The 23,445-nt window shown below is 36.3% G+C and overlaps 1 protein-coding gene across 2 annotated transcripts; it reads right to left on the bottom strand.

Annotated features, from left to right (window-relative positions):
- Window positions 1-1,397: 1,397 nt before the first annotated feature.
- On the bottom strand, window positions 1,398-15,786 carry LOC135687153 (uncharacterized). 2 transcript variants are annotated; one of them, XM_065203649.2, is made up of 8 exons: window positions 15,444-15,786; window positions 7,705-9,787; window positions 7,389-7,457; window positions 7,160-7,228; window positions 6,442-6,516; window positions 5,396-5,458; window positions 3,225-3,292; window positions 1,398-2,701 (listed from the first exon to the last, which is right to left on the bottom strand). In XM_065203649.2, exons 2-7 carry the CDS (start codon window positions 9,764-9,766, stop codon window positions 3,261-3,263), a joined length of 2,370 nt encoding a protein of 789 aa, XP_065059721.2. In that variant the 5' UTR covers window positions 9,767-9,787; window positions 15,444-15,786; the 3' UTR covers window positions 1,398-2,701; window positions 3,225-3,260. The 2 variants fall into 2 exon arrangements, with proteins under 2 accessions (XP_065059721.2, XP_065059720.2); XM_065203648.2 differs by having other exon boundaries at window positions 15,588-15,786.
- Between the last annotated feature and the right edge of the window lie 7,659 nt (window positions 15,787-23,445).

The following is a 23,445-nucleotide window of genomic DNA, read 5'->3' as shown; positions in this document are numbered from 1 at the left end:
GAGAACATGATTTTTTGTAAATAATAATAATGAGCGACTCGAGCAACTCTAGTACAGACTTCTCTTATAAGAGCATGTAAATTTAAGTTCAGGCCGACTGTTCTTAATTTTTTCGAAAAACTGGGGCTGAATTTATCTTAATTTGTTCTTAAATTAATAGGGTGTAAGAAGCATGTGTCTGCTAGCTTCTTCGCTCTAGGAAATGTTCAGGCCTCGTTGGCAACAAAAGTGAGTAAGGCAACCTTAATTTAACGAAAATTTTAAATATTCACCGAAAAAGCAGCCACACATGACTAAAAACCTTCGTTTTGAGATAAAACGCTGTTGAAAAATCCATGTTAGCCTCAGCTTGTTTTAATTTGTCTCAGCTTGTTTTTAATTTGTTCTTAACTTCTGACCAATTTTAGGCTCTTGTTCTTATAAAACTGTTCTGTCCGGTAGATTTTATGAACGCCTGTAATGTACATTAAATCAAAGAGAGATTGATTCAAGTAGCATTGCTTTTAATTTTTGTTTTCAGTTTATTTCAACCTTTAATATAACAGATCGGTTCTAACTTCTAAATGGAGTCTTCTTTCGCGATCGGTTAAGTTGGGTAACTTATCATCACACTTGATGCAATCATCAAGCAGCAGTTCAAGCAACCGACATGAAATTTTGTTTAAATGACGTACTGCTGAAGGATTTTTTTTAAGTTTGAGTGCCTTATCATAGTTCCCATTAATTCACTTTTTTATAGAATAACCTTCTTATTTTTTTGCCGAGGCTTGATCTTTTTCTTTAAGGATAAAATGTAAAATTAAACAGCAAAGTCCAATAAAATTCGCAGGGAAATGTTAACTACTTCGAAAAGCTAGAAATTTAACAGTTCCTCTGTTCAACACAGAAGTTATTCATTGAACCTTTGTTGAATCGGATATGAAGGAGAAAGTGAGCTAGTTGAAAACAGTTAAACAATCTTGCTATTTCATACAAATTTTATTGCTTTTAGAATTGGCCATCCCATCTCCATCGTTCGTCTGAATGGCTGGCTACCCATAACTCCTATCCATAATAAGAAGAAGAATTAAGTAGAAGAATTTTATCCACCACATAATGGCCACGCCATCATTATAGTTTGTCATGGGTAAGCTTTAAGAGACTTCCATAAAGGAGCTTTGTGATGACCTCGAACAGATCCTAAATTGGCTCAGAAAATCCATTGCTACTAGTCAAGTCAAAACTATCGGGGCCAACAGGTTAGTGCAAGGGGCTGGTGATGTGTTAGAATGAACATCGAAGGATGCCCTTTTTGCTACTTTAAAACTAACTTTACAGGACGGGAGTTGTACGGAAATGATTGTACATACTTTTCACAGCGCGGAGAGATTCAGACTCGAAGAACAAAATGGAAAAAGTTACGAAAACATAATAATCAATAAATAAATATTCGTAATTAAGGCAAGAAATCATATCAATATCTGTATTAAAGATAAGATAATTTATGACTAAACATACTTCCACATCATATATTAAAAAGTGCGATTTACAGGAGATTGTTCGACAAAGTGCAAAGCATCGTACATCAATTTTTTGTGGTAAAAAAACGAGAAGTTCGATAATTGTGATATATTTTCGGCGACAAAACGACAAATCCACGGATAGGGGTCTGCAGTTAAAGTTGGACATAGCTTGAAAACTTTTCTTAACCGGGATTATTATAACTGGTATACGTTAGCATTACTGGGAAACGATCAGCATCAAGTCCAACTTAACCTTTCTGTAGAATCAGCCTAGCATGGCAACTTAGTCGAGATAGTGAGCTATATAAATAAGGAGTTCCGGAGTTAATACACACATAAATACTTTCTGCAGCAATGGGATATACAAAATGATTTTTAAAAATTCTGTAACGCCCAACATAAGCAATAACAAGCTGTTTTTATCGCTAAAATGAATTGCGAATGATAGCATTTTGCAGCATATGAATGCAGACGTGGCATTGGAGTATTAGCTATTATCATTTCCAAACAAGAAAACGACAGCGAATATTGTGAATTTTGCAAGAGGTAAAATGGTTGCGTTCTCTTCATCTACATTGTACCTTGTACCGATTGGTGCAAAAATAAAGGTATGACTAAAAATAGGTTAAGAAGGGAAAATGTCATGGCAAAAGTCCATCCAGGAAAGAGAGATGGTTATGGACTATGAATACGTGTAAAGAAGGATGGAAGGGGACAGGAGTTTGGTGGGGACAGAGGAGGGACAGGCGGATGGGTAGGAAGAGGGGGATGGGAGGAACCGGGGTGGGTGGGGGTTTGGGAACAGGAAGATGGGTAGGGTTTAAGCTAGGCTAATGAATGATTACATGCTGCGTGAATACTTTCTGATTCATCAGATATTGCATCTTTTTATGGTAATTTGGGGCAATATTCTACACAAATCAAAAGCTGTCAGTTGATTATCAGTACAAGAAGAAGTTACAGGTGAACAAACGGATTACAAAACCCATAAAATACATATCCTGTTTTGTTTTCAAATAGTTTTCTGCAAGAGAAAATAAATAGCTAGGCGTTGAATGTAATGTAAAAGCGTAATATCAAGGTAAAAGTATAATTTCTGCGTTGATCAATATCTTAGGAAACTTTTTAATAGAATACAAACTTCGACGTGATTACTATTAATTTCAATCAAACAATCAATCAAAGTTACTTCTGGGTACCTGAAAGAGAAAACGACGCAAACCATCAAAATGGTGGTGGAATAGATTTGTGCGGGTTAAAAATGCCTTAACATTCCTGCATACATTAACATTAAATACGAAACAGGGTCGGCAGGTAAGGCTGCCAGTGACTAGAATACATTTGTATTTTTGATCTGAACAGAAAAAGGATAGGGCCAAACTTCAAAGATTGCCAAATCTCCGTCATCAAAACGAAAATGAAAAATAAGGACTTTTTTCTGGATACAGAGTCTGGCCTTACTCCCTATTTAGCCAGAGACATCTCATTTCATCTCATTAAAAATCTCATTTCTTATTTCAAGATGGGTTATCTTGGAACTCTCTGAAAACTTTCCATTGGTTAATTCCTTTCTTGTAAACCCAGTAAACAGATTAGCCTACTTGTGGAACAAGGGTGCTGAAAAATGATAAAAATTGCTACTAGACAATGTCAATTTTGTCAACAAGACTGTTTTTAGACAATTTTTAGGCAAGTTATAAAAACACAGTATGTTATATTTACCTATATCTATCGTATTTACAGGCCTTCTTTTTTTCTTCAGTTAGTGGCAGGGTCCTCTACAGCAGCCTCTGAAGCATAAATAACATAGAAATTACTTGCATAGAGATAACATATAAATTGCATTACTTGAAATCTATTAGAAATATATTAAAAACACTCAAAAATCTAAGGCATCGATATTTTATCAAAAAGCTGTGTACGAAATGGCAATAATTATATAGAAAAAGGCCAAAGGAGGATGAGGAAATTGATATAAATGTTAAGTAAAACTTCGAGACAAACTCAAAAGCAATTTACCTAAACAGTAGAACGACAATCGAGTTTCATAGTAACAAACAAAAGTGTACATAATCTGCATAAGCTTTTTCATGGTCATCAAAATTATTCAGATTTAACATCAGAAAGTTAGCATTTTTTATCAATATGCAAAGGTACATCAGCCCAATAGTAGCTTTTCTGTAAAATATGTATTTTACGGTTTCTGTAAAACATGGCATCAAATCATTGTCGAATGTTTCTCTAGACAAAGAAAACGAAACCGTTACTAGCTGTAATTATTTCACTTAGAAAGACAAGCGAGTCACACATTTGACAGATCCTTTTTATCAAGACAGCTGTTCAACATTAATTGTAAAATAGAATAACACTTGTGTAAACCAACATTTTTCCCTTAATCTCCATTTACCTATAACTGTTACTTAGAACAAAAAACAATGAGCAACTGCATTACTTCATTTGCAAATGCCTGTTTGTTGACACAGCTGAATAGATGACAACCGTGACTCTATTTTATTGTGCAATTAAAAAAACGCAATTTTTAGCTAAAGTTATTTGATTAGGTTTCTTTGGGAACTTGCATTTTATCAAACAAATATTATATTTGCAATGTTAATAGCTCTGGACTGGTAGTGAATTTTGTCCATTACGAAATGTCAAACAATGAAAGACAGTGAATCATTAAACAGTTGCTTGCTCGACCTATAGGCAATGCATTATTTCGAGTAAACCCTGAAACTAACTTCTGTTGCTCTTACCATCTTTGAAAAACAGAAACACCATAAAGCTATAGACAGCAGCTTTCATTGATTAAAATTTTCGATCTGGTGCATACGAAACGCTGTTGCTTTTTATAGCAGCTATTAGGCCATTATATGAGCCTAATAGCTGCTAAAAATATAGTATGAGCTAAAAATATACGAGATCTAATATTTTTCGTACAAATGGCTAAAAGAAACTGCCCTTTGTAAACTAAGTAACTTGAAAAACCTGAACTATTATGAAAAACAAAAAGACTGCCTTCAAAAGTTGTTGAACACTACGATAAGATTGCTTGATTAAACTGAACTGCACAACAGGGTGGTGGTGCAAGCTTCGTGTTTTGTAAGAAATAACATATCTCTAAATTCATTATTGTGGAAGTATACAAAATGATAACTTAAATATCCCAGAAATTTTTAGCTTTTTAAGAAAGACCTTCAGATCAAAATAAAAAGCTGGGATTAAGATCGAGATGATAGAATATCAGCTTCAACGAACGACTGCGTCCAGATCATCTGACGTGTAGATCTTTGAGTGGCTGTGATTGGTCAAGTTTAAAACTCGCTATTCGATTGATCAATTGTTTAGGTTTGTTTAGCTCAGTCAGATGCATTACCGCTAACTGGTGAGATTGATTAACTCCCTGTCTCAATTACAAAGGCCAACTGTATATATATGAAAAATAAAAGTCTTTCTTGAACTCTCTCTTGGACTCCAGTGGTAATTTTTCTATAGGCACGCAGCACTGATAGGTCAACTATACCGGTCTTGTGCTTGCGTTTTTTCTGATTGGCCTATTCAATAACTGGGTAGCTATTTATTTTTCATCGTGTTCTTTCGGACCTTCATTCTGACGTTTTATGCTCTGAGGAGTGTCAGATAAAAAAGCTTTTAGTTAATGTTTTAAAATGTTTGCTTTTTTCAAAGCCACTTTCAAGTTCTGTACCGCCAAAAAACTGTTCAAAAAAATAAAAATTTTTACCAACAAGAAATTAGAACAAATCGGGCCGTGTGGGAAGATGGAATGTATTCAAAATGATTAAGGATGGGGTGAAACATTTTAACACAACAGTAATCCAGAGTTTAATGATCCCTGAGTAAAATTGTAATTCAATGATGAGCTGATAACCAACCTTTAATGTGCTTTAGTTCATCTTCCAGTCTCTCTCTTATTTGCCTTTCCATGCCAAGATCATCTATAGAAGATGCGAAATATTAAATGTACATCTGAAATTGCCAAATCTTTGAGACTGTACCAATAAATAAGCACTGAGAGTAAAGGTTTAAAATAAATCTATTCAACAGCAGTTAATTCAATCGTGGAAAATGAACGGAATCAAAATGAATGGAACAAAATGGTGTAAAATGTTTTCATAAAAAAGCTGAGTGTCTTTATTTAACTTCATCAAGAATATCTGATGGATAATAAAAATAATAAGAAATAATTTGTTTACAGTTGGCGAAGAAGCCAATAAAGGCCAACAATCTATGACAAAATAATATAAAATGAATTAGTATTAAATGAATATATGGTACAATGTTGAAAAATGTTTAAGGTAGAATATTCTTAATTAAACCTAACCCAGCAATAAATATTTTACATAATTTTCGGTCACATTCTATAAGGTGTGCTCTTAATACTTCTTTAAAAGTTGCTAATGATTGGAACTCTTTTAGACTGTGAGGTAGTGTTTGCTACAGCTTTTGACCTAAATATCTCACACTTTACCATAAGAAGTTGTCCTGGCTTTTGGAATGCCAAAAGGTTATTTTTATTTCGCAAATCTCCTTCATGAAACTTGAAATCCCACTTTTTATTTCTTGCTTCAAGAATCTCCTTCATGAAACTAGGGTTCAAGTTATGTTTAGTTTTGCATATTACTATCATCAAAGTATATAGATTGCGTTGGTGAATGGATACAGCATTATCCAATGTCAGCAATGTCAGCAATGGACAGTTTCCGGCCAAAGAGCAAACCATTGACAGGACGTTGAAGGGATATCATATGATATTTAAATATAGAAATAATAAAATGTAATTAACAGCTGTGTCTTTAGGTACATGTGAGGTACATGCAAATTAGAAAAGTGTTCAAGTTTCCGACTTTATTGTGAATGATTTGGAAGAGAATTAGCTGGTTCCTCTTATGCTTAAAAGCCGATTGAATCTAAAAATCACCTCTGAGTTTGTGGAGTTCACTTTCTACCTCAACTCTTTTCTCTCGCTCGATGCTAATTTCTCGTTGATATGCATCTGCAAAGAAAAAAGTTTCTCATTGTTCACCTCTAGTTCCAAGTGACATGATATAACGAAGCATGTAATCCACTGCTGATTCAGAAATGTATTACATTCAGACTGTCTTTTATCTATACGAAACACGTACTAAGACAAAGGACTTAAATTCGCCACATTGTTTTTCTGTTATATTGAAAATAATAAAACCTCCACTAAAAAGCGTTTCTGTTGGGAGGAAGTTCTTTTTTCAGACAATAACATTTCCAGTCACATATATTTGAGTCCCCCGTCACCGGCTCATTTCCAAAGCATTGTTAGTCGCCTTATGTGGAGATACATTAGCCTGTTGTAAGTTACATCGCAATGAAATAAATACAGACAGACTGCAATGTCCTCATCTAATAGATGGCTAAATCCACGCTGCCAGTATAAACCAGGTATCCCTGTTGCCAATTTATTTTTTTTGAATACGATGGTGTTTCTAAACTCCTTGCAACAAACTATGAAAGGACTGAAGGTACCAACAGCAGCTTGGAGACAGCATAAAGAGTCTTCACTAAACGTAGTAGTATTGCTATCAATGAATGAATATCTTTATATTATTCTTCCAGCAGAGGGAGGGTGGATCCTTTTCTTTCAAAAGAAATTAACATTTACTTACCATGCAGATACCGAAATTCATTTTCCTTCCTGTGTAGGTCTTTGAGAAGTCTTTCAATGATTTCACTCTCTAAAAAATCAAAATAGAACAAAATCAATGCGATGTCCAATATAAAAAAATCGGCTATGATTTTCGCTGGTCCTTCAACGCCCACCGTCTACACTAGTAATAATAATTAAAACAGAACCAACGCTCCACACTAAACTAAAAGCCATATTATGTTCCTTACCTTTCTGTTTTTTAGAAGCTGGGGAATCATCATTCTCATACATTCTTCTTTTCAAAGGTGAACTGGTACCTTGAAAATTTGAATAAAAAAATTAGTGTAACTAATTCTAGTCGTCCTAGAGACAATTACGAATCCATTCATAACAGCTACACAGTTATGAAAATCCTGAAAGCTGAAGAATTTGGTGCTAATATCAATGACTACCATAACAGATTTCGTTTTGATTGGCAAAAAAATAACATCGTAAAGTAAGTAGATAGCAACAAAACACATTGCTTGAAAGCACGGCAATAAGTCAAAATGCCTTTAACCATACCTTCTCTGTTTTCTGAGCGGATAACTCCATGAGAAGAGGTCAAAGGCCCAAAGTTGAGGGGAGTTGAGCAGTTCTTTGGATCGAAGTCAGCATTTGGAATGACAATTGGGCAGTCGATGTGAGGATTGGTCTGCTGCATGTCGGCAATCGACGTCATTGCATGATTGGACCTGTGGTTTCTCCCGGTCGCCATGGAAACATGACCATCATTGTAAGCATCTGGCTCAGAATGGCACTTATCACTCACATACATTTTGTAGAGATCTGACATTTCATAATCTGGTGTAGATGCATGATGGTTGCTGTTATTTTCTTCAGTGTTGTGAGTGTTGTTTGCAGGGCTTGCACTGGGGCTCTCATTCGTCGGCTGGGGGCCTTGTTCACTTGCTAGAAGAGGCATTGCATCCTGCCAGTGGATCCTCTGCATCTTAGGCCTATTACGCTCTGTTGCATACATTAGCAGCAGCTGTTCTACGTCGATCTTGCGGATGTAAGTGCAAACCGTTGGCCTTTTGATAATTTGCAGCCGTCTCAGCTGATGAAGCTGTGAGTAGGTATAGCGGTGCTTAACAATGCCAAGCTTTCTAAAATGGTAATCGAGTGACGCACTTTGCTCTTCTAAATAGTCTACAATCTTGTGTACGTCTGGCGTACAAATAACCTCTTCACCATCCACAATGAAAGTTGCTACGCTTAGTCCAGCAGGCTCGTGTTCATCATTCCCTTCTGAAAATCCCGACCGCGAGTTGCCATAATCACCCCTTGAACCATAAGGATCTAGACTGAGCGTTTCACTCCACTCTAATTCGTTGATACGTTGGTCTCCCATTAGACTATATATCTGAAATATCTTCTCAGCTTCTATCTTTGGTATGTAAGTACAGTAAGTTGCATTACCCTGCAAAATACCACGGGCTTTCAGTTCCTTTAAATGCGCAAAACAAAATCGCTTCTTCTTCACGTGCAGTTTATTCAGATAATAATTAACCTGTATGCTACTGCCATGGACTGATTGCACTATACGGTGTATGTCGGGCATGCACACCACCTCTTTCCCTTCAACTAGAAACACACTAACTTTTGCAGGTAGCTTCTTTTCGATTTTAGAACCATAGGCATTGTCCTTAACATCATCATCATACTGTTCACTTCCATGGGGACTACTGCTGTTCTGGGATGGACTTTGCATATGTTCTCTCTTAATAGATCGATGGGAGCTCCATCCTGGTAGATCATCAAGGCTAATGGCTGATAGCCAATTAATCTTCGATTTCATATCTTCAGGGGTCATTCCATAGGCTTCAAACACGCGTTTCGCATCATCCTTTGCAACGTACGTGCAATGCACAGCTGACTTCTTGATAATACCAAGTTCCTTTACTTTATCCAAATGAGCTGAATGTATGAATTTGAAGGGCACAATACCTAACTTAGAAAAATAGTAGCCAGTTGTTGCTCCTTGATTAAAGTGAGTCTGGATGACTTTCTGGATATCTGGTGCGCAGACAACGTATTCTTTATTCAGTTCAAACACTTGGATATCGACCGGGCTGGCGCTTGACTTTCTGCGGTCCGAATCTGAATCTTTGCTTCCGTTAATTGCTTCAGGGCCATTCTCGTCCAGAAGAATAGGGTCCATCCATGTGATCTTGCCACTTTTGTGACAACTACCAGAAAGGTCGAAGCTATCAAATATCCTTTCAGCTTCTTGTTGCTTGATGTATGAGCATACTTTTGCGTCATGGTTTAGGATCCCTAACATCTTGATTTTGATAAGCTGTGCACCTGAAAAGCGCCTTGAGGAGATGCCATGCTTTGACAGGTAGTAGTTGGCCTGTGACAGTACTTGATAGACCGTACGCAATACTTTGTTCACCTGTGGCATGCACACCACAATGTCGTTGGCTATAATCAATCGGTGAAGTTGCACTCTATCGTCCCCGTCGTCCAAAAGAGACTGGGACAAAGGTGATATCTTCGGGGACCTCATCCCATTTTTATGCACAAAACTGGCCGAATGTTCGTGCTTTTGGGTGCTTGGAGAGTAACGATGCCCTGACATTTTGAAGTTGTGTTCTTTTTCCTATAAAAAGAAGATAAGTGTTTCAGGGAAAGTAAAAACAATGCAAATTCATCTGGCAGGTTTGTTATACAGGCTTGGTAAGCCAAATGACGTAAGAACTTTATAAACATGAATCAGCTAAAAGCTTGCGGCTATTACAAGCATGAACATGGGTTTAACTATTTCTTATCAAAACCAGTTCTTTTTACATATCAGTGAAATGTTTTGGTACAGAAGGAAGCATATTAAGGAATATACCCCCCCCCCCCTCTCTCTCTCTCTCTCTCTCTCTCTCTCTCTCTCTAGATCTTACAAGCATAAAATCTACATGTTTTTCCAAACTACCTTTGGTTCTTGTTTTACTAAGTGGGACTAACGCCAAAAATGCCAAGGATCATTTACATTCCTCTCTTAAAAGCAAATGAAAACGCCGTGGGCAAGTGACGTAATAGGTAAACCAGTAAAGGATAAGCAGAGTCGTTAGGAAGATCGAATTACGTGTAATCAACTAACGAGTATACTTTCTTTTGAAACTGACAGACCGGCCAATTCACTTTTCAAGCTATCATATGCTTTCCAGGACTTTGAGAGCCCGCTAGAGCCCGGAAGGGGTCCAAAGAACTGGGCCCCAAGGAGGCAACCGCCCTTATGACTCCCGGAGAACCAGGACAACGCCCTTTTCTTAGGTAAAATTGTTGAAAAATTTTTTTTTAAGAATCTTGGCAAAGTTGTGCTAAAATATTGTATTCATGAATTAAGAACACCTTGACAGCGCTTTTCTCTGTGATAAACTTAAAGACGTTGATTCCATACAAGTAGCTGGCAGTAGTCTCGTAAATTAGCAGCCAAACCCCATTAACTTTACAATGTTGTATGGGGTAGCAGGGGCTATGGCTTTCTCACTTTTTTGCAATTAAAGGTTAAAAAAATTTCAAATATGTAACTTCTAATTTGTCTTGTTATAATCAATATTGGCGTCAATCATATAAACTTTTTCATTACGGTGAAAATGTCAATACACTATCGCTCACCGCTCTTCGCGTTGCTGTTTAGAGAAAATGAGGCCGTATGCTTCGACGCAAAATTCCGTCTCATAGGCAAAGTGGAAATCCAATTGTTTTAGCTGAAAATCCCCAGAATATCTTTTGTTTTTGGGAAAATCTCGTACGCTATTTGCAAGAGTGAATTTCCCCTCGGAAATACTTAGGGGCATACCGCCAAAAATCTTTTGCTTGGCCAAAATGAAAGGAGTAGGCCGCCCGTCGGATACTCTCAATTTTTAGATGAGAATAACGATAAACAGGAGGCTGGTCGATCAATTACTAGTCTAGCTAACGGAGATCGGTATACAATGATTTGCAGAACAAAAATTTTAATGTTTCTATCCCTTGCCTCTTAAATCGGAAAGCTCTTCAATTTTACAAATGAGAAACAACAAATCGGGGGACTGATTTTTTCAATCAAAATGAAATTAATATGAAACAAAACTCTCTGTGGCTGTTAAAGCACCATTCTAAGAACTATTAGGTCATCTAATCCATACATGAGATTAAACTCATAATTCTTATTCAATTTTAAAACATCTGACAGGAAGTCTAGAAGCTTCAATGGTTTCTTATTTATTGATTTATTAGAGTAACACACTGGCAAGTTTACAGACCAAAAAATCAATGCTTATCTCCTGGCTTGTGGTCGAAGTGCTTTGAAATCGAGCGGCACTTTGTGAAAGAACCAAACTGAATTATTCTGTTTATTGAATATAAGCAACGTGCCTATATTTCATGAACCTAAATAATTCGAGGACGGGCATAATTTCTTTTGCGAAATTTAATCATGCTTCTACTATAAAGCCTTCTACTACTATGCTATTTTTGGCCTACAAATACTCGGAAAGGAGACCATTGTGTTCTGTTGCATTTTGGCCTACCCAGAGGTGTGATACAGAGTAACAAACATAATTTAACAAAAAAAACGTTAAGGGAGAAATCTCAACATTTTAATGTCTTGTATAAAAACAAAGACACCTAATAAAGCTAAAATTTTAATGTAAACATCACTCTGCCACAAACAAAAATAAATTCTTTATAAATTAAACTAGAAAAGCGACTGAGCAATAGAGAATTCACCAATTAAGGTTATTCTCTAGGGCTTTCATCTAAACTGAGAATATACCTTAGTTTCAATTTCTTCTAAGCATATTTTTTTCTAGATTTCAATTTACACTATAAACCCTAATTATATTCATTACTTGATATCTATTCAACATTTTCTCTAAGATATGGGAAGCAAAACAACTGGAGCAACAATCTTGTTCTTGCTGGCTGTGAGGCTTTTGATTGACTTTATGGCAAAGAAACAGTACCGTTCAGGAAAACAGCAAAAATAACTTCCTTTAGTCTAGATTATGTTGGTAAAGAAATGGCCCAAAACCAAAAGGCTGGAAAGTAAACACAAAGACTTGTGCAACTCTTTTTTCAAGAATATTATCTTGTTCACTAACACAGTTGCAAAATATTATGCTGGCAGCAAAATTAAAAGCAATCCTGGTGTTGAACATGTTACATAAGGCTAACTTATATTTCCTACATGCTGAGTTAGCACCAACTGGATACATTTCTCTTATGACAAGCTTTCAAATTATTTTGAAATTTATTTTGAAAAGAGCTGGATTAATGGATTAATTTGTGATGCATTTTTAAACTGCAAATTCATTTACTCAATGAACAACAAAAAGATGCAGCTCAAATAATATGTCTAAAAATTGTATACATCCTTCTACAAATATGAATTCAAGGCATGACAAAAATGTTGATATCAGGTCTAAGCATATAGCTACTTTCTAATATTATTCACTACAAGAAAAAATAACAAGCAGTCAGTTATCAACTGCAGCAACTAACACACAACCTTAGCTGTGCATGATATCATGTGACATTTTTTTTACTATAGCAAACTGATGTGGTCATTGATGAAATTTTTGTAGCACAGAATAGCAAGCTTGCTCCTTTACCATGTGCAATAATCACAGTATTTGACAGCTGCCAAATTTTTTTTGAGGTGCTCATGTTGCCTGTTAGCCTGGAACTATCTTTGTCTTCTCACATCTTACAGAAATTGAAATCATTGTAAAATCACTGTTGACATATACTTTTCAAAGTTGTGCTGTGCCGCACCAAACCAAGTGACTTTTGCACAGCCAGGTTGGTACAGCATGATGAAATTCTTAGAAAACCAATTTTGCTCCTTATTTGGCATGGCAGAGCAAAGTCCAACCATCACCTAAGCTGATCATTAAGACTTGTACAATGTTTCATCAAGAATGATATTTTATTTGGAATAAGAAAAAGCAAGGTATTATAAAAAGGTGAAGAAGATGATGACAATACTGGCAGTTTATTTAAAGAGTTCATTTAGATGAAGGGTTTTGTTAATCTTCAATGAAAAAAAACAAAATGTTACTGACAATATATTTTTATCATACATGTGCCCCGTTAAATATAAATATATTCTTAATTCTTTTGTGATTATAATGAATGATTACCAAAAAGTTGTTTGACACATGAATCTAGATTGAGTGAATACTAAATGAGTGGCTAGCAGTCAAGCCAAAAAATATAACAATCCTCTCAATCAATTTAAAATAAAAACAACACAAAGAAAGTTACCCAAAACCAATGACTTCTTCAGATTTAAAAAAGACTGTAACAGTAACAATACAATATTACTTGAGAATTGAGCAACAAATTACATGTAATTTCTGTTTGAAAGTTGATGTAGTTATTCTACTAAAGTCTTTATGTACTCTCTCAGCAGATATATTCTGATAAAAGATTTGTTACAATGTAGAAATTTTGTTGAATACATGTTGAGATAGTTAAACATAAGCTAGAAACAAGCTGCCACTATTGCCTCTAAAATAAAACTTTTGTGTAATGTTTTGTGTGATAAAATTCTAGCACAAATTACATCAATTTGCTTTACCAAAATTGAAACATTGCCAAAAAATGTGGGGAAATATGTACATAAACAATCAGTTTTCTCAACATGGGCCACCTGAGGCATCTTTGATGCCTAAAAGAGGAGACAGAAAAACACTGGGATCAACAGAAGTAAAACTCACCCCAGGTAGAAATTTCATGTGGACCAAAACCAGATTTTTAATTTCAAGTAAATCGTAGCTTGGGTGAAGATGAAAATGGTTTAAATTTATCATGCAAAAAAACATTTTAGTTTGTTAAACACATCATATTTTGGTTTTAAAAATTCCTTTCAATTTCAATATTCCTTTCTATTTTCTTCTTTTTGCAATTTTTAATCTTTTTAATGATGTTTTGATAAAAAACTATGTTAGTCTTTGGAAATCAATGCCCATTATATAATTTATCTGTCTTTACATTATGTTGGTCATTCTATTAAAAAGGATATAATGAAGATTCAACAAATATTCTGCACAAAATTACATTGTGGGGTATTTTATGCATAGGAGCTCAAACAAAGACATGAAATTGCCATGAACAACTGTTTTTTTTTCTTCAACTATTTTTTTTATTTCCATGCTTCAGAATCATTGTTCACTGTTTTGATGTAAAAACTTAATGGCTGTTCACAGTCACCACCAGAATTTTGGGCAGGTGGCAAAGCAAACACAAATTTGTGTGTTATCTTCTTTTACCAATCTATTTTATTAATAATGTCTACATTTTCAGGTTTATAAATCTATGATGCTGATACTAAATATTCTAAAATGTAAAAAAAAATATGGATACTCAGCATGAATTCACCAGGTTGAAAGATGAAAAAATGAATACATCTGCAGTATCATTTTTAAAGAAAATCTTAATTTCTTATTTGGTGCATATAAATTGATACTTTGAAAACCTACAGTTCTTTGTCTCAAAAATATCATACTAATATTGGGCTACACAAGAAATAAAGCCTGTTAACACACAATTGCCAATAAACGTAAGGATCTGCTACACAGGCAACCAAACGTTTTAGTTTTTAGAGATTTGGGCTTCTGGCAGCACCCTTGAAACGTTGAAGAGGACCATAATTACGAAATCGATTCAAGACTGTCGAAACATCCACCAAAAGGACGGAATTAAGTGAATTCCTACGTGTCCGTTAAAAAGGTAAAATTTCTTTTAAAACGGCAGTTAATTAACAAATGCAGGTACGCTCTTCATGCAGTAAGCCCGTTGCTTAATCTACCACTACTCCTCTAATCTAGTCCCTTTCGTCTGCCATTAACAATTCACTGATCTCTCTGTCCGTCGATACCAAAATACTTAACTGCTAATTACATAAAAATCCTTTGTTCGCAACGACAAAATGATGGAAACTGAAATTGAAAAGTGTAACAGCACGCCATCTTCTTTTGAACTTTACTGCCATTCAAAATCACCTATTCCAAATCAAAGAAGTGTTAAGAATGGTCTAAAATTTCACTGACATGCTCTCTTAACCCAAACTTACGCCCATGCTGTAGTAGGGGTAAATAAATAACTTGTTACCTTTGAACAGAAACGGACTTGGCCTAAAGTGAATGCACGCGTGTTGAAAGAAACGGTGGGGGTACGAACATGTTTACGGATTCCGACACAATGTAAGCTTTCAAATTTAGCATATGGAAGGTATTGAATGAGAAACCAAAACAATCGAGCAATGGGTCACTTACTTTCCACCGATATAGTAAGTAAATTCTCTACCATGATACAGAAGGAAACCCTCCATACAACATGAACTTCGCTTCACCTGCCAAGTCTGACACTATGAATTTGAAAAAGAAACAAAACTTGCTAAAAATGATACGAAAACTTACCAGTCCTCACGTTTTGATAGCTTGATAATGTTAACAAGTGCGTTTATGATTAATATGTAAAGATTCGTCGCTTATTTTCTTTTATTTTTCGGGATTAACTCAGTGTACTTGATAAGCCTACGCAGAATGACTACATCATGATTTTTTGCTAACAAACTCAGGCTATTGTTTATTGATGCGCGATCAAAGGCAAATGGGTGAAAATATATGAAATGGGTTCGTAGTTTATGTCATATTACTCAAGCACGCATTGTGCTTTACAAGCGTTGCAAGACAAAAGAAACCTGTACACTGTAGCGGGTGTTGGAGAAAGTGCGGGTGTTGGAGGGGGGGGGGAGATGATTTCTATCGTCGACTTTGAAGGGAGCAACAAGGAGAAAGAAATTTCCTCGACATTTAAAACATGATGGCTAGCATCTTGGAAAATTATAAACTAATAAATTCTATTGAAAATGCCTTTATTTATGACACACTATGTGAACATCGAGGCTTGATTTGCGGTAGATAAATGACGTTTGATAAAATAAAAAGTAAGATGAAAATTTAGAAGAAAAAAGTCCAAGCAAAACGAATTAAATTATGAAATCAATTAAAATTATGTAGCACCATCAGCCACCCCCCCCCCCCCCCCACCCAAAGCCATGGGACAAATCCTTCATTTCAGGAAGGATAAGAATAAGCAACATTTAGGGCAAAATCTACCATCTCTAGATACACGCCTTTCTATGGGTAGCCATGACTCACTTTTCAGGAAAATTTCATTTCTGAATACAATGATATGGTAAGGAACTGGAAATACAATCTGTTTATTTTGCAACTGTTGGCCTAAATGTAGGATTAATGTATTAAATAGCCAATTGTATCTTTATATATAACTCGCACAAAACAAAAAGTAGTTCATTTTTTATTTACGGTCAACAAATTTCTACCAATTTAGAACTTTCTATTTCTTCATTTAAATTTCCCAATAAAGCTAGGACTACCAATCCAAGTAAATGGTTATCTAAGATTTGATTCTGCTTGAGTTAGTATTATGTCTTTACTTTCAGAAGTTCATCGTTCAAAACTTTTGCTTTTTTGCACGGCCGGAGCTACATTGTTCTTGAGGGGGCTCGAACCTTCTTCCCAAACCAAGAATAACTTTTATGATCCTTTGTTTCTAATGTCCCCCCCCCCCCCAATAATTCTATCCTTCCTACGGCATTGCTTGTTTGTCACAAAATCTACTGTTTAATGCAGATTGCTTAAAAATTCAAAGTATGGACTCGAGTGAATCAAGTCTGATTGCATTTTAAAACTTAATGAGTACCATCCCTCAAACTCGAATGAGCGCCCCCCATAAAGAGGGAAAATTTAATAAATGGTGCTTATTCGGAGATTGGATATCATTACCTGTCATTCAAGGTTCACAGCCTTGCTAGCAACTATAGGATATGAACAAACCTATTCGAAAAGAGTAGCGTAAAGCGAGTCATGGGTGACTCACTCCGGCATTCTGCAGATACGCCTTGAGCGCCATGACAAGAACTACAAACTGAAAGGGAAAGAAGAAACGAGAAAACTAAAGACGACAAGTTGAATAATGCACAAATTAAACCTTATTTTTCTATACAAATACAAAATGATTCACCATAAACCAAAAATTATAATTTTCCTAGGGAATTAGTAATTGATTCAGACCATTACTTGTCCAAAGTATTGAATACTTACTTTGTTATTTCGACTTCATTTTTATTACCAAGCAATGCTATTCTTAGATCAAAATGTAAATTCTCCTTGCAAATTAAGAAATTGCATGCACCGAAGCAACCAATAATCAATGGGTGTATGAAACATTAATGAAGGAACAAACAATTTCGGGGATTATGACGGCTTTACTTGCTTGACTTGACTGCACGCCTTACATCTTATATCCATTGAATAAAGATATTATCAACAACGAAAAGATTAGGCATAATAACCAATGGTTGAGAGTGGCGAGCAATGGCAACAGGCATAAAAGAATCAAAGAGAAGGAAGGAAAATAAACAATATAGCGATGAATAAAGTTAAACAACATCCTAATAAGGATGAGACTCAGGAAAAGCATGTTAATCCGCTGTTCAACTAGCTTCTCAGTTCATCCGAGGACCTTGTGTGTGAAATTACACAGTCCAGTTTATTAGGCTGGTGTGATTGAATCGAAAGCATAATTAGTTATTTTGCGCGCAAGAGTGAAAAGCAAATCACGTTTTGACAATCGCAAATGTTTACTTGTAAAACTTTGATAAATGCTGTGAGCAGTATTATTGCCCACTGTGTATTATTTTCTCGTTTTCCACCACAATGCGTCGCAAGAGAAACAGTTTTAGCAATTCAAATTCCGACACGAAAGCATTGTCTTTTCAAAATTTTGGGGCATCTTCCATTGCCCCTACGTGTAAGGGATAGATTGGGGAAAGGGTCTTTTCTATAACTAGAGTATTTATTTTGATTCAAAAATCAATCCTTTGTTTTGAAGTGATCAGTTTTTTTGATGAGTTATGAAAAAGCCTTCCCTTTCTGACTTATCAGATGAAAGGAAAAGAGCGACCGGTGCTGGCTGGCTTCAATTTAGTGTATGTTTGAAGCAATGGTGAAAATTCAGCACTTTAGGGAATTAGGTAACGCTTACATTTCTGATTGTGAACTCAGAGCAGCCATAATTGGAGGGCTGTAGGGGCATTTGCAACCAATGTTTTCAGAACCTTTAAGATTTCGTTTTCATAGGGATATATTTACATTTATATTTCATGTTTATATTTCATAGATATTTTCAGGGGCGGTGCCAAGGGGTGGGCTGGGGTGGATATGTCCACCCCACCTTTTTTCAAGATCGATTTTCTAATTTTTCCAAAACTGGACAATAAACATAAGGGTGGGGTTTAAGTTTTCTTTTCTGGGATCGGAACTTTTTTCCCTTTTGATGGTCCTTGACGGTTCTTCTTCAGATCTTAGCTGACATGGAGTATGATGTGTTGGATCATCAGTTCTGTAGTGAGAAACTGTGATGAAGATGATCTATAAAACACAGCTTGTCGTGGTAAAAAGTTGGTTTTTAGAGTGTGGTTATTGCCTTGCTTCCTTTTTAAAGGTTTTTAGCAATAACTAATTTTGAAACTTGCACCAAAACATTTTTTAAGTTGTAAGTATAACAAAGTTGCACCGCTTCATCAGCTCCTCCTCTTCAATATCCATCCAACTATTTTAGGGCTGGCGCCCCTCTGGATATTTTGCTTGAAAAGATGCATATACACAGGGGCGTAGCATGCGGGGGGGTGTGGGGGGGTGTACACCCCCCTAACTTTCAGAGAACTTGTCGATAGAATTAAATTTATAAGAGAATATAAAGGTAACAAAAGAATTTCTGTCGGTAAAATATGGTTTTGCACCTCTTACACCCCCCCCCCCCCCCAGCGAGAATGGTCACGCGACGCCACTGCATATACAAGCATATTTTAACTCGCTGTATACGATGAATAACCCGGAATACTTATCAATACGCTCATACTATTGAAACAAACTTTCGTTAGTGATACAGTTTTGCTATTGAAAGCAGTGATTACATATAAGTATGGGGAAATCGCCATCTGTCTGTACTAGAAACCCGTAGTTGCGAGTAATCTTTTACATTTATAGATCCATTCTATCTATGTCCTTTAGAACTGAAAATGGTAGAATATTTTATAGACGAACTTTGAGCTGCAGACGTGAAATCACCAATGATGAAGCATATTTTATAATTACAAGATTTACTATACTCAGATAAAAAGGAGGGCAAGAAGGAGCATACTGAGCATGGCCATAAGAATCTCCCTTCAGTTAAGATAGCTTATGATCTACTTAAGACTCCCATAAACACAACATAATGTTGTTTATTACGCTGGTGAAGTTACAAATATCTTGATCATTTGAATGACTGTTCAAAAGTGTAATCCTAAGAGATCTTGTATCACCATTTGTCTTAGATGAGATATCAACTGCCTTACCATTTCCTATAAAAATAACTAATGAAATAGAGGGTGTGATCAGCAAGATTTATGAATAATCCCGCGCAAAACCCCCTACTATCGCAAACATTTGCAGTGAGAATTTTTTCTTTAAAATTAGGTATGCTATACAACATCTACATTTTCATAACACAACATCTATATAACTCGTATGCCTAATCTTCTTGTTATCCACGCAGAAAGACTAAAACTTGGATCTCATCAATGTGCAAGGTTGTGTAACAATATAAAATGTAATTAAGCTGCGGTTGGTATGGCGCTGTTATACCTTAGTTTGTAACAAGCTCTTCTTTTCAGCTATCTATGGCTTATATATGACCATGTTAGTTTTATCTATGACCATGACAATAAACCAAAACTCAGATTGTGGGATAGTTGGAGGGTCATGGTAACCAACCTTCTGATAGAAGATGGTACCTGATGATGATGGCTTATATACCGATGTTATTAGAAAACTTTGATGACGAATACGTAGGAATAGGAGACATAGAGGCTGGGCTACAGCTCCCTAATCCGGCAAAATTAATTGAATTTTAGGCCCATTTGGCAAATTTTATCTTAATGAAGCAAGATCCATACTGAACCCCCTTTAAAGTGCGCGCCCATGGATAAATTTGACATTTGACTAGATGCAAAAGCAATCAATGCATTACTCTTTAATAGAAATATCTATCCTCCAAACTCTAGGTTAGGGTAATTGTGTTGTTGTTATATTTGTTGAAGACTTATCCACTGAATATTTTTATAGTAAAATATGTCAATTTTACTTTTCAAGCATTTTCTTCAACATCTTTAAACGCAGAATCTCTTTATAAAAAGATAAATTGCTTCCATATTGCCCTCCTCTAAGGCTCCTAATGGCCCATGGTCCAGAAGTTAATTATCGTTCCTGCTATTTAGTTAATATTACTATATTTTTGTTCACATTGGGTTGTGTTAGGGTATAACAGTCCCCGAAACACATGTTTGTGGAAAATTGGAACTGCGGAAATCACAGTACTTTCCTTTCAAGGGCTTTTTTATGCTTGATCAATTTTTTGCCTTTATTTATCCTCATACCCTCAGGGAGGGTGCTGATTCAAGGCCGGCAAAACCATGACTTTCCTTAGCCAGTAATTGGAAAGTCCAATAAAAAGTATTGGACTTTCCTTAGCCAAAGTCTATTTTTAACGCTGTTTCTACCCACCCCTAGATTTTGAAAATTTGTCTTGCCGCCAACCACGGTGGCGTTCTTTACGATACCCTTTCATAACCTTAACATTTTGGTCCCTACAATTTCAATTACGTTTCGCCGGTACTGTAATTGTATGCTCGTAGATATGACAGTCAGGCGCGCAACCAGAAATTTCAGAGGGCAGGGGTTCAAGACACAAAAAGGGCACTAATTAAATTTCATTAAAGGTCCACCGGGGCATTTGTTTAGGTACGGCGAAAATATGAGCAGTTAGTAAATCTGTAAATATTGTACGCCAGACAAGGGAAACTGATCAATAGAGAAAAGTTGTGGTGTACGGTTTATTTTGTGGTGAGGTGTGATTTATTTTTTCCTTTTAATTTTAACTATGCATATGACTTCTTTCTGTCTGCCGTACAGTGCCGCCGAGAAGTTTAGGAGGCCCGAGGGAGGGGGGAAATGGAAAAAACAATGCCTCTTGCGAGCGAAGCGAGCAAAAATTTTGCCACCACACCCTTGCAAATAGCTTAAATTCACTAATTCGTTTAAGATGTTTTACTTTTTAATTGTAATTTTGTTACTTTTAATAAATTCCATTTAAAAACGGAATTCATTGCTTTGTGAGGCTCCCTAGACCTCGAGGCTCTAGGGCAGTTTGCCCCTTTGTCCCCCTCTCGGCGACCCTGCTGTCATCTCCTTTTCCCAGCGCCAGCTCACTTTTGAATAGCAGCCCATCATCTTCCATATCCGAAGACATTTTGCTCTTTGAAATATTATTATTGAATTCTTTGCTTCGCACTACAGTGGGAGTAGGTTGAACAGTTCCACGAGCCTTGCCTTCAGCTGGTTTCTGTCTCCAAGTCTTGCTTTCAGCTGATTTGTAATACTGACAAGGAACGGAACAGCTGAACATCAACTTTTTGTGCCATCTTTACTGCTTTCTAATACCAGTCCGCGAATATTTCTCTGCATTCGCTCGTTTCATGCAAAGGTCTTCTATGACCCTGTCAACTATGTGACAGGCTTGAAAAATGTCTTGGTCGACCCAACAAGCTCTTACAAGCTCTTACCAGAGGTCGTAGAGGCTCTATCCCGTTCAAAATCTTGTGCCTTTATTTTGGTTTTTGAGTCCCAGAACCATTCTTCTTCAAAGCCAGTGCGTGACGCATCATAAAACACGCTGTAGAGTTGGGGCTTGAAGATATACTCTATTACTGCAACATGATGACGTTCGACCCAACAAGTACGTGAAAAATTGACTAAATAATTTATCTGTATTCCTGCGAGGTCCATTACATCTCCGGAGTGTGTCATTTACTGTATGACCAACCATTTTAGCGTAATAATCAAAATATTCAAGCAATTTTCCAAGAAAAAGGGCACTTTTCCCCTTTTGAGAAAAAGGGCAGGGGTCTGGACCCCCAGGACCCCCCCCCCCCCGTAGTTGCGCGCCTGGACAGTTGCACCAACCCAACCCAAATGGTAACCTGACAGCGTGCAGGCTTTAACTCTAACGATTGGTACTGCAATGAATGTTTGTCAATGTTCAGTGAAATGTTAAGAGCGTTTGACCGGGGCTTAAATTGTGGTGTTTTAGGAGGGGAAGCCAACATTTTGGAATACAATTAAACTAAGAATTTTTCTTCTGGACTAACTACCTTAATCAAAAGGCTATTCCCTATTCAAAAATGAAATGATTGAACAGTTTCTTCTTAACCAGCCTAAATGGAGAAAGAGAAAAGCTTCTAGGCAGAACTATTAGATATATCAAGTGTCATTTTTGGACGTGGACATAGGATGGGGAAGATAGTCCTTGTTTCAAAAACTTCATCTACTTAGCAGTAACGTTTTCATGCTTACCTAAGAGAGATAACGCTGCTAAAAGTATAAAGCACCAAATTGTGCAGAAAGAGCGTGGTCTAAATGCTTTCCCATTGTCTACCCTCATTTCCCCATCCCATCACTCTCCAGAACCTTTTTTCTCTATTGCCTGTAATTTAACCCAGAAATTTCTTAGCTTGGCATTAATAAACTAGTAACGCTACTAATTCAACATAAAATGAGTATTTTATACCAAAGATGATTTCTACCAAAGTCAAGCAAATATCTTGCTTTTGCAGCCAAGACTGGCCTGAAATTGTGCTTACCAAACAACAATAGCTATAGCCAGGTGGCCACTGGGCTTACCATGTCTTCCACGTTGTCATGATTTGTGATTTGAATCCAATATTACGCTGAATAAACTTTTTCAGCTTCCCAACAAATTGATGTAGAACTTTAGGAATCAAAGCACAATGCAAAAACGATAGGAGGGAAAATCTGAATTAGCCCCATCCTAGCTCCATACATACCATGTCCTCCTTCTGGACGAAGTTCCACCTGCACGTTGATAATTCTGTTGTTTCAATAACACTTGTCAATGCATGCAGATCTTGGGTATATCGGTCAGCTTCTTCTTCAAGTTACCACTTCAAAGAGATACTTTTGTCTAGCGGCACTATTTTACTTAACAAATGATAAACAATAGTGAACGTACACTAATCCAATGTCAAGGATTGACAGCGTTGCAGACATCAAATTCATAAATGAGGAAGTGGAAAGGTCACGTATATCAGAAACGAAGATTTTCCAATAGAGGTAGTAATATTGAATTTTA

Source organism: Rhopilema esculentum, chromosome 20 (genome assembly GCF_057945365.1).
Source record: "Rhopilema esculentum isolate cy_ngs chromosome 20, ASM5794536v1, whole genome shotgun sequence".
Lineage (NCBI taxonomy): Eukaryota > Metazoa > Cnidaria > Scyphozoa > Rhizostomeae > Rhizostomatidae > Rhopilema > Rhopilema esculentum.
Note: the sequence above shows the minus strand (reverse complement) of the source record. Positions and strands in the feature narration are given on the sequence as shown.